The 13,752-nt window shown below is 34.7% G+C and overlaps 1 protein-coding gene across 4 annotated transcripts in view; it reads left to right on the top strand.

Annotated features, from left to right (window-relative positions):
• The window catches only part of RABGAP1L (RAB GTPase activating protein 1 like), a 765,821-nt gene that overhangs the window by 77,740 nt on the left and 674,329 nt on the right, over positions 1-13,752 (top strand). For all 4 annotated transcript variants that reach the window (XM_082704397.1, XM_082704401.1, XM_082704402.1 and 1 more), the window contains exons 2-3: positions 4,566-4,746; positions 6,061-6,253. In XM_082704397.1, coding sequence (XP_082560523.1) covers positions 4,609-4,746; positions 6,061-6,253 — 331 coding nt within the window. In that variant the 5' untranslated portion in view covers positions 4,566-4,608. The remainder of the gene's footprint in view (positions 1-4,565; positions 4,747-6,060; positions 6,254-13,752) is intronic.

Raw genomic sequence — 13,752 nt, 5'->3', positions numbered from 1 at the left:
TCTGGATTGTCTGTCTCTCCATGGCAGTCTGTCTTATGAACTCAGTTTTCTGATGGATCAAAGCTACTGATACTTAGTTTGTTCTAACTTTTTTTGTTGTAAGGGAGGGAGTGATGACTTCCAAGCCTTTTAGCTGAAACTAGAAGTTGGGATTATTTGTCTTTTTATTATTGAGTTGTAAGAGTTACTTATACTATGTGGGTACAAGACTTTTTTCGGATATATGATTTGTTAAGTATTTTCTCATCCTATAGTTTTATTTTACTTTACTCATAATATCATTTTTGCCATAAACATTTAAAATTTCAATATAGTTCAGTTTACCTATTTTGTTCTTTGGCCATTGTGCTTTTGGTGTCATTTCAGAAATCATTGCTTAACCGAAGGGCATGAAAGTTTACACCTGTTTTCTTCTAAGAGTTTTATAGTTTTAGCTCTTACATTTAGGTCTATGGTCCATTTTGAATTAAGTTTTGTGTATGGTGTGAGGTAAGGGTTCAATTCCATTCTTTTGCATGTAAATATCTGATTACCTAGCATGATTTGTTAAAGACTGTTCTTTCCCCATTTAAATATTACTTCGGGATGCCTGGGTGGTTTAGTAGGTTAAATATCTGCCGTTGGCTCAGGTCATGATCCCAGGGTCTGGGATAAAGTCCCGAATCAGGTTCCTTGCTTGGTGGGGAGTGTGCTTCTATGTCTGCTTGCTGTTCCTCTTGCTTGTGCGGGTGCACGTGCACTCTTTCTGAGAAATAAAATCTTTTTTTTTTTTTTTTAAGATTTTATTTATTTATTTGACAGAGAGAAATCACAAGTAGGCAGAGAGACAGGCAGAGAGAGAGAGAGAGAGAGAGAGAGAGAGAGAAGCAGGCTCCCTGCTGAGCAGAGAGCCCGATACGGGACTCAATCCCAGGACCCTGAGATCATGAACTGAGCTGAAGGCAGCGGCTTAACCCACTGAGCTACCCAGGCGCCCCAGTGACAAATAAAATCTTTAAAAAAAAAATTATTACCTGCCTGTTGAAATATTTTAAAGTGTTGGCTTTGTATTCTCAGATTTTGTGTTTGTGTGCAAATTTAGTAAGCATTTGCATTGAAGTTAAAAGAAATGTTCAACCCAGTAAGGTAGCATTAGGCAAACTTCTAAAAGTATCCCTAAGGCCTTAGAGGCATGGTTTGATGTTAGTAATGAGAGCTGTCTTAATTCTGAGTAGAATGAGAAATTTGTTGTGTTTTGAAGAGGTCACAGTTTGGTAAACTGATAGCTTTTTGTTAGCCTGGCAGAATATCTAACATTCTCTTAGGCTACATAAAATCTCTTAAAAATGGACATCTTATTTGAATTGAGCAACTATTAGTATTCATTAACATGGTGATTTAGAGTTAAGGGCAAGGTTAACTGTTTATCACTTCTCTAAGAAAAATGGCTTGTGGAGAAGACAGATAACTTTTGGAGGAGGGACGAGAGACAGGGAGAAAGTTCTGTGTGCATAGTGACAGATACCAGCCCTGAGTGTCTAGGAATAGGTGAGGAAACTTCAAGACATGGTATAATGTAGTGGCTCAGAGCATGTACTTTGAATTCAGAATACTGGTTTGAATCCTGGTTCTACATTTGTTATTTGTAAAAACTTTAGCCTGATTGGTGCTTTTAACAACAATTTGTTTAACACATTTAGTGAATGTACTAGGTCTACTATATTAGGCACTTGATATTCCCAGATAAACAAAAGAGTTGAAATTAGGGTGGGGGTTTATTTAGATAGCTTTAGCATCAGGGGTGGCCTCAGGCTTCCCTGCCTTTCTTAACATTTCTCCTCTTTTACTGCTCTCACCCATGTTCACTTTGACCTAGCTATCAAGGCCTCCTTTCTCATAAGCCTTTTCTCATACCTGGGCTTTTTGTATTTGCTGTTTCTTGTACTTGAAGGCCACCCCCCCACCCCCGTTCTTTCTATGCCTTACTCATTAAGCCCAAATGGCAACTGAATCCATTTTGCCTCCTACCTTCTTATTACCTTTTATAGTATATATTCCAGTATGGGATCCTGATTTATGTTTTTTTTTGTGTGTGTTATTTCTCTCTTCTCTAAGAATGTTAGCTCTAGGAAGATTGGGACTGCACTGGTTTCATTTATCATTTAGTCTCCAGTTCCCATTGTAGTTTCTAGCATATAGTAGAGACTCATAAATATGAGTTGGATGGATGAATGAAAGCTTCTACCTGTTAGATTCAGCCATATGAACGTAGGAGGGAAGTGCTAAGACCCTAAAGTGGGGAGCAACTTTCTGTAATTAAAGATCTGTTAATGGTAAAGTGACAGGGGCAGAGATGTGTTGGGTTTTGTAAGTCCTGGCAAGTAGTTTGGATTTTATTAGAATTTTAGTGAAGAGATTTTAGAATGGAGTTTTAATGTAATATAACTTCTTTTCCATAAGATTTCTTTGGCATCTCTGTGAAGAGTAGGTTAGGAGAGGAGAGGACTAGAGGTAGTAGATGGGTTAGGAGACTTTTTTAGTAGATGAGAACATTGCCTGGATTAGTTTGGTAAAAATGGCCATGAAGAAATGGGATAGAGGGATTTGTTTTGGATGTGGAGCTAACATGACTTGCTGATGTGAAGAATGAAGAAGTAGAGCTGATAGAAGGATATCCAGATTTCTTGTTTGAGCATTTTGTTAGAAAGTGGTATTATTTACTAGAAAGGGAAATTGAATGAGGAACAAGTTTAGAGGAGGTGTTAAGAATTCCATTTGGGTCACATTTAAGATACTGATAAGAATTCCTAATGGAAATATAAAGTGGAAAGTTGGATTCCAAATACGGAATTTAGAGGACATTTGCGTTGGAATAGAAATTTGGAGATTGCTAGAAAATAGATGGTATTTAAATATATGGCAGTGAGAGATACTACTTAGTGGGGGTGTGTGGCAAGGAATCAGGAGAAGTCTCAGGACTTGGGGAATTTCCAACATTTAGATGTTAAGTCTAGGAGTGTCCGCTTGGGCTTGAAGGATTGGCCACAGAAGGAACACCTGGACTATGTAGCATCTTGGCAATCAAGGGTTCATGAGACTGCTTGGAAGGGTAGAGACATAGCCTCTATTACATATTGCATTTTCAGAAACATTACATGCAAAAAAACAAAAAAAAAAACCAAAAGAACAAAAAACCTTTAGAGGACTTGAAGGATTTAAAATTTAAAAGGAAGAGTATTCACATGGCTAACAATTAAATGATGACTAGCTAATTATGCTATCCTAGAATAAGTAATTATTCTTTGTTTTGATATTATTGGAAATTGTGAGTTTTGATGAAGGTGGAAGTAATTAATTTTTTTAAAGCTGAGAGTAAAGCTTTCTTTTGGCTAAGAGTAATGGTGTTAGTGTCACCTAAAGGCAAAATGAGGTAATGCAGCCCTATTTATATGAGGTAAAGAACACAGTAACCTAATTGGAATGAGAACAAGAACAATTCTGTGGGTAATTTTAAGGCGTGTGTTAGCAGACTTAGAGTCATGTGTTATTTAGCCCCAGTTTACTTGTCTTACCCCTCTATCATATTTCCCTTTTGGTCACTGAGCAAGTTGTTTAACATATGGTTCTTGTCTTTTACATTTCAGCTCAAATATTTCCCCGAGTCCTTTCCTACCGCCTTACTTAAAGTTGTCCGTATACTTTTTATAGCTATTCTTTGTCACAATAACCTGTTGTATCTTCTCCAAAGCCTTTAGAGTGATTTAGAATTGCCTTATTTGCTTACTTGCTTGTTTTCTTACTAGATATGAGCTCCAGCGGTGCAGGCACCTTGTCTGCCTTACTAACTCATATAGCCCCAGTGCTGAGTACTACGTCTGTTATGTAATACACACGTTCAATTAAAATTAGTTGTGTGAATATTTGAACTTCTGGAAGTGATAGACAATGTTGAGTTTCTGTGGTGGCAGATTGATCCAAAAAACAGAATGGCTAAAATACTGTTTACCACATGAATGTGACATGAGAGTCTTAGCCTTTTCTCCCCTTCTTGTGCTGATAAGTGACAGGGTGTCTGGAAAAGAAAAGATACATGGTTTAGGGTGTTGAATTCTTTAGTAATCAATCGACTTTAGTGACACAAGGTATTTTAAGGTACAGTACTTGGTCTTAAGGAGATAAGTTTTTGGAAACATTTAGATTTAATTACAAAGTAATTTCAGTGAATATTTGTGTGTGAATTTGGTTTCTAGTGTCATACTTATTTCTTGTATTATTAAAAACAAAAATAATATTTCTAGGAGAAACAGAGTCAAACAGTAGTAAATCTGTTTAGTTGTGATGTGGGAGGGTTTTTGTTGTTTTTCAGGGAACAATATGGTTCTTTTAGTCAAGAAACTCAGGGTGAAGAGAGTACATTTCCATTATGTGGCCTAGTCCAAGAAGGTAGCCTCTCTAGTTTTGAGATAATTATCTAGCCAGCAGAATTCTTTTTCACATGAACCACTTTTAAAGGCTGAGTATTGATCAGGGACTTATTAGTCCATGTTTTCATTAATAGTTTTTTTTTTTTTTTTAAATCCCTGTAGTTTTGATCAGGTGGATGTGGAAAGAGAAGTTTGTAGAATTGAAATGGAGGTCAGAGCTGCATTGCAAAAGGTTAGTGGGTCATCGGATTCTGTGGCCACGCTGAACAGTGAAGAATTTGTTTTGGTTCCTCAGCATGCAGATGATACTTCTACAAAAGAGGATGAAAAACCCGAACTGAAGGTATTTCTCTTTCTTTCTTTCTCTACAAATGATATTTTAAATCTCTGTTTTTTTCTTAATGAGGTGAGACTGATCTTAAGAGGTGTGTAAAATACAAAGGTTTTTCTCAAATGCTGACCTTGAATAGCATCAGTATTTGATTTATGCAGAGGCTGATATTTGGTTTGTGTGTTTTTGAAGTTTTTTGCTTTTGGCTATGTTTTACTTCAGAATTTTAGAAAGAAGGAATAGAAAGGAAAATAGAAAAGGATAATTGGGGAATTAGACTTAAATTTACATAAGATTTAACCATTATCTGGATATTTTTGTGTTTCTTATTGCTGACTTTTATAAGTTAATTATATGAAAGTTATGTTTTATTTTTACTTTAGAAACAATATTGTGGTTTTTGTGTTTTAAATCAGCTGGTAACATTCTAGTATGTGATTTAACAGTTGGTTTGTCTGAATATTTTTTTAAGCATATGTCATATTTTTAGCAGTTGAATTTTTATATAAACAAAAATGATCCTTTTTCATTTTTGTTGTCTTACTAACTCAAAGAAAAAGAATCAGACCCAGGTGTACATGCATGAGAATTGTATAACCACCATCTAGAAACAGGAATGGAGAAACTAGTCGGAAGTGCTACATGTTGTTTATGATTTTTATTTAGTACTATGGACTCAAAAATATATATCAATTTAATAAAATTGTATAAAAATTATATTATTAAATACCCATTTATGCTATGTTGAGGATATATAGCTTTATAAATACATTAAAACAATCAGTGGTTTTATTTAAATTTAAGTATATTTGTATTTAAATGACTTTAAATTTAAATATTTATATTTTAATATTAATGTGTTTATGACATTTATTAGGCCTTGCATCTCACCTGCTTTTAAGAGAAGAATGAGTCAACTTAAATGTGAGGAAATTAACAATATTCCTCTTGGCAGCAAGCAAGCAAACTTTGTAAAGAAATCATAAATATGTTTATTCTATGATAACGAGAAATATGACCTTTTAAATAAGAGAGTAGATACTTTATTTAAATTTACCTGTTTTTTTCTTTAAAACACATAAATTTAATGTTACCTGGTACTTAGAATGTGTTTGTATGGAAAAAAAGAAAAGGAAAGAAAAATCTTTGTAAATTAGATCTTAGATCAGATATAGTTAGGTACAACTGTATAAATTCTTTGTATTCAGTAACTTATATTTAAATTTAAAATTTAACTTGTTTTAATTTCTTCTGGAAATAAAATATTTTCATTAAGCCCCAGAACTATAATATGATTGAAACAGAATTGTCTCGATTTGCCTATAGATAATTTCTAATGGTGATGAGCAATTGGAAAAAGCCATGGAAGAGATTTTGAGAGATTCTGAGAAAGGGCAAAGCAGTCTTCTTGTTGATTGTCAAAGTTCCACTGAGATTTCAGAGCATTCATTTGGAGATATTTCAGCCAGCCAAACAAATAAGCCATCTCTCCAGTTAATTTTGGATCCATCAAATACAGGTACTATATTGAACTCTTAAACACCTTAAGATAAATGGGATAAAGTGAACATGAAAATTTTAAGAAGAAAATTTTAAAATCCTGTTAGTTTTGCTTTCTAAGATCAGGTTTTTGGTTCTGGTCAAGAGTTCCCACTCTGCTTCCTTTTTTTTTTTTTTTTTTTTAAAGATTTCTTACTGGTTTTTTTGACAGAGAGAAAAATCACAAGTAGGCAGAAGTAGGCAGAGAGGCAGGCAGATAGAGAGGGAGAAGCAGGCCCTCTGCTGAGCAGAGAGCCCGATGTGGGGCTCAATCCTAGGACCCCAGGATCATGACCTGAGCTGAAGGCAGAGGCTCAACCCACTGAGCCACCCAGGTGCCCCCCAACTTTGGTTCTTTTTTTTTTTCCTACATGTTAAATGCATGTCAGTGTTATTTGAGAACAGGGTCTATGTCTGGGTCTTTATTTTATTCCTAGTACTTGGTGCATAGTAGTCACTCAATGAATACTTACTGAACAATTGAATAAATTCTTGGGCATTAGGAATGGTATAATGGACATTGTCTTTCATATGATGTTCCTTTTTACTCAGTTTGACTATAGTTATTTCAAATTATCATTTGTGAAAATTCTAAGTAAAATAGCTTATCAATTCTGTCAACATGTTAAAAAATAAATACATCCATGATTGAGTAGGATTTACAGTGGAAATACCAGCTTATAATGCAAAGTGGTTTTGGGAGCAAGAAGAGCCTAACCAAACCAAAGGTAACTCCTACTTCATATAGTTCAAACACTAGGGTTATTGTTTGATCTGCGCTCTGATAGTGTTTTTGTTTTTTTTAAAGATTTTATTTATTTATTTGACAGACAGAGATCACAGGTAGACAGAGAGGCAGGCAGAGAGAGAGAGAGAGGGGAGAAGCAGGCTCCCTGCTGAGCAGAGTCTGATGTGGGCCTCCATCCCAGGACCCAGGGATCATGACCCGAGCTGAGGGCAGAGGCTTTAACCCATTGAGCCACCCAGGCGCCCCATTGTTTTTGTATTTAATATACTATTCAGCTTTTATCTTCTCCATGTCCCCTTTCCTCTAATTGGCTTCCTTTATGGTCATAAAGTAGTTAGCAGCAGAAAAACTGGTAAGTAGGGTCAGATAATTTATTTATGGCTGTGGCAGAGGAAGACTCTCTTCTTTTATCTGTTGAACCAAAGTTGTGAGTTTCACTCCTTTGAAGGATTTTCTAGTAGTCAGGGGAATCACCCGTAACTGATGGTTACATTCAAACCCTGAAATAAGTCACACTGACAGACAAGATGAGATTATCCTGATTGACTTAGGGCCAGTGATCCATTTCTGAATGTTGCTATAGGGAAGGTATAGATACTGGCCATACACAGTGTGGCTTTGATGGCTCTAACTTATACTATACACAAAATTTATTCCTAGTGAATCAGATAGTTAAATATGAAAAATAAACATCTAAGAAGAAAATATCAGAGACTCTTTTTGTGATCATCATTAAAAAAAGATAGTTTTATATATATATATAATATATATTTAGATGTTTAAATATATTTAAAAGATTTATGGTATATAAATATATATATATTTAGAAGATTTTATTTGTTATTTTAGAGAGAGTGTGTGTGCACATGGGTGTGGTGGGGGAGGGTCAGGGAGAGAGAATCATGACCTGAGTCGAAATCAAGAGTCAGATGCTCAACTGACTGAGCTACCCAGGTGCCCTGAAAGTTATATTTTAATACATAAACACTTAAATCTTCTGAATGAGAATGGTACCATAATAAATGAGTTTTTTTTTGCTTTGATCTACATTTTAATTAAATTATTAGACACCACATTTTTTTAAAAGATTTTATTCATTTATTTGACAGAGACCACAAGTAGGCAGAGGGGTAGGCAGAGATAGAGAGGGGAAACAGGCTCCCTGCTGAGCAGAGAACCTGATGCGAGGCTGGATCCCAGGACCCTGAGATCATGACCTGAGCTGAAGACAGAGGCTTAATCTACTGAGCCACCCAGCCGCCCACCCCATAAACAACACATTTTAACATTAAAAAGAAAATTGTACTTGTAGGGTTTCTTCCAAATGGACCATTAGTGTTAGGCAACAAAAACTTCAAGTTTTTATGTGAGTGTGTGTATGTGTTTTTTTTGTTGTTTTTTTTTTTTACCCTGTCCCACTGATACATCCTCAACCATTTTATACAATAAATAAAGACAGACTAGGAGAAGATATTTGTAATGTGTTGGGGTTCCTTAATAAAACTCTAGTTTGGTGACTCACTATAAATACTTACAGGTATTTATTATCGTATAATAATATAGTTATATTATAGGTATATTGGTATATATTACAGGTAGATAATATAGGTATATTATCAGTATATAGTCATACAGCTAGAATTAAATTCAAGGGAACTTAAGCTAAACATGTATGTATATATATTTTACTTAAAAATATATATTTTATTTAAAAATAGAAACAAACTTTAAATAGTATTAATTTTTATTCTTAAGGGAACATAAGAGATTATATTACTCATTTTTCTTTGCTTTATCTTTTGAATTTCCTAAATTTCAACTCTTCCAAAAAACCCAGATCATACTGTATCACATTTATATAATTATATTTTGGTTAATAGATTAATTGAAAGGAGGAAATACCTTTATCTTCTAATGGAGCTCTGATGGGTTGTTGGAATTAGTTAATCTTTGCAGTGGGCTTATGATTTTAAGTTTATTTGATAGGGACCATGTATTATACTTTCTTGTGTTCTCAACACTCATTACACTAAATATATTTTAAAAATGTATTTTTTGGGGTGTCTGGGTGGCTCAGTGGGTTAAAGCCTCTGCCTTTGGCTTGGATCGTGATCTCAGGGTCCTGGGATCGAGACCCACATCAGGCTCTCTGCTCAGCGGGGAACCTGCTTCCCTTCCTCTCTCTCTGCCTGCCTCTCTGCCTGCTTGTGATCTCTGTCTGTCAAATAAGTAAATAAAATCTTTAAAAAAGGAAAGCTTTAAAAAATTGTATTTTTCACTGAAGATATTGGATAAGAAGAGATTTCCTTTGCTTTACAAGTAAGTTTTTAGTATTTTTTTCTAGTTATATATTTTTAGTTTTTATTTTCAATAGTATAATATTGGAATGTTCTTGTCCTTCTCAGAATTCCTGTTGAAATCCTAACTCTCAAGGTGATAATATTGGGTGGTAATATTGGGTAATATCACCTAATATTGTTATATTAGGGGATATTATATTATTAGGTGATAATATTAGGTAATAATATTGGGGACTTTGGGGAGTGATTGTCATGAAGATGGATTGCTTGTGTTTGGGATTAGTGCCGTTGTAAAAGAGACCCCAGAAAACTAGCTTGTCCCTTCCACCTCTAAGGACACAGTGAAAAGATGTTGTCTGTGACCCAGAAGGTTGGCTCCCACTAGACACTGAATCTGCTGGTGTCTCAAACTTGGCCTTTCCGGCATCCAGAACTGTGAGAAATAAGTGTCTGCTGTTCAGAAACCACCCAGTCTGTGGTATTTTGTTATAACAGCCTTAACAGACTAAGACAAGACATTTCAGCTGCCTTTTCCTAGTTGCAGTCAATACAGTTTTGCTTAACAGAATTATTGTGGTTGGTTTAAAATGACGCATAACTTCAGTGGCAAGGAACTGTCTGGAAATCATCTAGGTTTAAATGGGCTAGAGTGAACATTGAAGGTATGTTGTTTTTCATTGTAAAACCAGATAGATGAATGCTTTTGTTCAAACATGATGATAACTTTTTCATTTTTGTCATTTGATTGTATATCCTGGCTATGTGGTTGCAACTGTGATGGGCAATCTTTGCTAGTTTATTAAAATATACTTAAATACTGTTTGGATACAAAGATGAGTTTTCTTTTGTATACTCTTTGTCACTCTTTCTGTTGAGGAAAGGATGATGGAGTTAAAGAGTAGGGGACTGAATTTATATTTTCGTAGGAATGAATTCCTTACATTGGTGTGACTTTACAAGGTCTAGAACTATTGCGTTGGTAGAAATATTTTGCTATTTGACTGCTTAATTCAGGATCTCCACTAGTTGTAATTGGATAGTTACCAACGAGTTTTGTCTACACGAAGGCTGCAGTTACAATATATTCAGTTGTGGGTGGGATAGGGTATAAAGTGGTGTTCAGGATGATGATAGGCAGCTGGAAGGATGATTAGCCTTAAAATTTTTCATCTATTTAGTGATTGATTAAATTGATATATATTGTCTAGTCTTTTAGACACTGTTAATAAGTGCTGTGAATAAAAAGAGGATAGAACAGTTCCTTCCCTTGAAGAGCTGATACTCTGTGTAACTAAATACAGAATGAGAACTACACTGTTCTTTTAATTCATCCTATTGTAGACCTTTTGTAGAGGTTAAGACCTCATATCTGAAGTTCAGAGCTGGATTTGAACCCAAGCTCTGTCTACGTGTCTGTGACCTTGGCCAGGTTCTTTAACTTCTCTAATGCTTAGTTTCCTCATCTGTAAAATAAAGATAAAATAGAATAAGCTATATAGAGGTGAAGGAGGATGAAATAAGATCATTCATTTTTAGGTATTTTGTAAAATGCCTGGCACAAAGTAAGTACCAAATGAAATACCATCTTTCTCCTCCTCATTGTCATCATCCTCATCCTCAATAGTATTGGAAATGTTGAATCTGAAAATAAAATCACATAAACTTTTAGGTCCAAGCCCAGTAATTACAAAACATATCTGCTTAAAATGCCTGTGGGGCAGGGTGTAGGCTCTTCATCTCTATTGAAGCACTTTGGTAGCTCCTGGAGATTTTTGTGGAGCAGTGTCCTTTTGAAAAGCATTTAGATAGTTCTTTTCTTTGAGCACTATAAATAGGTTATTCTGCTATCTTTTTGTTTTCATAGTTTCTGTTAAGAAATAGGCACTCCTTTGAACATTCATTTTCCCCCTGTTTATAACATGCTGGTTTTTCCTGTATACTCTTTATTATCTTTTCAGCAGCTTGATTATATGGTTTTTTTGTTTTTGTTTTTTTTTTTTTGAGTTTATTTTTATCGGAGTTCACCGAGATTCTTGAATCTATAAATTTGTGTCTTTCACCACATATGGGACGTTTTCCAGCCATTATGTATGTATATATATATATATATATATTTATCCCCCCCCCCCCTGCTTTACTCACTTTCTCTTCTCTTCCTGGGACTCAGACAACAAAAATGTTAGGCATTTTCCTATTATTCCACCTTTCTGAGGCTCTCTTCATTATTTGTTGCAATTTTTTCTCTCTGTTTTTCAGTTTAGGTAATTTTGTTGACCTATGGTCAAGTTCACTGACTCTTTATTCTTCATTCTTTTGAGTCCCTCTACTGAATTTTAAATTTTAGATATTCCATTTTTCTGTTCTTAAATTAACTTTGGTTCTTCTTACATTTTCTGTTTCCTCACCAAGGGTTTCAATATTTTCATGCATTTCAGGTGTATTCACCTTTATATCATGGAGCATGGTTATAAAGGCAATTTTAAAGTCCTCGATAATTTCCACAACTGTATACTCTTCAGATTGGTTTATGTTGATTCTTCTTTCCCTTGGGAGTTGATTACCTTTTACTGTTTGTTTTCTTGTTTGTTAATTGGATTATTTTCCAGAGTTTTTGAATCTTATGTTTTGAAATTCATTTTCCATAAGATCCTCTGAAGAACATTGATTGTACTTTATTTTAGGGGGCAGTCTACCTGGTAATGTCCAGACTGCAAGTTTTATTTTCCTTTCTGGTTCCAAAGTCACTTCAGTTTCCAAAACCTTTGCTGTGCTTCTTTGGTTTGTTACCCACATGGTGAGCCCGAACTTGTATTAGTTCATATACAAAATTAAGGATTTCCTTCTTCTCATCTCTCTTTGGGATTTCTCCCACACTCTCTGGGTTCCTGGGACCCATTTTTCTTCTTCTGTAGAAAGATTTCTCACTTAGAATTTTTGTTTTGTTGTGCTGTCTAGCAGTCTTGCATGCCTGGAGTCTACTCTAGGACAAAGTGGTAAGAAGAAAGAGAAAAAAATAGTGGAGGTCCATTTTTGAATCAAAGGAGTGAACCCATTTGCTCTGGTGTTTAGATTTTCAGACAGGTTTTTTTTCCTCTAAGCTTTAGATGTCTGTCTCCCCCCACCAACCTTTCCCACATTGCAGTATAGGTCTGTAACTGGGGCTGGCCTTGTGGAAGAAGTTGTATTAATTCTCTGTTCTCTGGGAGAGAGAAAAGAGAGAAAGGAAACAGTATCAGAAACGAGTTGTAATTCCTCAGACACTCTGGTTTGCAGACACTCCTTTTTCTGTTTTTTAATTTCTTTTATAGTTTTGTTCGTTGCACAGTTCTGCACTGGGACTGCCCTTAGGTTAAGTCTGGGAGATAAAAGAGGGTGGGGTCGGGGGGTAAGAAGGAAACTCAACACTATGCTGGTAGTTCTTCAGGTTTTGACTCCTCTCTTTAATCTTAATTATTGTTTCCTTTTTTAAAAAGAATTTTTATGTACTCTTTATATTCTGTTCAGTGTTTTTAATTAAGAGAGATAAGCTGTAGCAGACTTAGTACTTCAACTTGACTTGTTCTGTCAGTTTTTGCTTTAGGTATTTTGAAGCTCTGGTGTTAGGGGGCATAACCACTTAAAATTACTATGTTTTTCTGATGAATTGACCCTTTATCTTTGTGAAATGTTACTTTTCCCTCTGTTAACTATTCCTTGTTTTGCAGTCTAATATTTGATATTAATATAACTACTCTAGTTTTCTTATAATTAGTGTTTGCATGGTATGTCTACTATTTTTTTAAATTTATTTTTAGTCTACTTGTGTCCTTAAATTGTGGATAAATTGTAGATAAATTGTAGATAGCCTATAGTTGAGTTTTTCTTTTTTTATCCAGTCTGATGAGCTTTTAATTGACTGGGGATCAGCAAATTACTTCCCATAGGCCAAACCCTACCCATTACTTGTTTTCAGTATGACTTGCAAGGTAAGAATTGCTTTTATATCTTTAAAGGGCTGAAAACAAGTCAAAAGAGAATAATATTATGTGACACATGAAAGTTATATGAAATTCAAATTGAAAGTGTCCATTTTAAGTTTTGAATTTTGTTAAAAAAAATTGTGGAAGGCCATTTCTCTCTTTTTATATAATACCTGTATAATATCCAAATTTTTTCTTGGACCACAAAGCCTGAAATACTTATTAATATGGCCCTTTATAGAAAAAGCTGGTGATCCTTGTCTTTGACCATTTATATTTAATGTAATTTTGTGCATGTTTGGATATAAGTATTCCTACTTTCTTGCTGTTTGTTTTCCCTTTGTCCCTTTGTTTTTGTGTCTTTTCCCCCTTTTCCTGCCTTCCTTTGAATTGAATATTTTTTAATACTATATTTTATAACCACTACTGGTATATTAACTGTAATTGTATACAACTGTATTCAAATTTTATA

The sequence above is a fragment of the Mustela nivalis genome (genome assembly GCF_964662115.1).
Source record: "Mustela nivalis genome assembly, chromosome: 16".
In the NCBI taxonomy this organism is placed as follows: domain Eukaryota; kingdom Metazoa; phylum Chordata; class Mammalia; order Carnivora; family Mustelidae; genus Mustela; species Mustela nivalis.
Note: the sequence above shows the minus strand (reverse complement) of the source record. Positions and strands in the feature narration are given on the sequence as shown.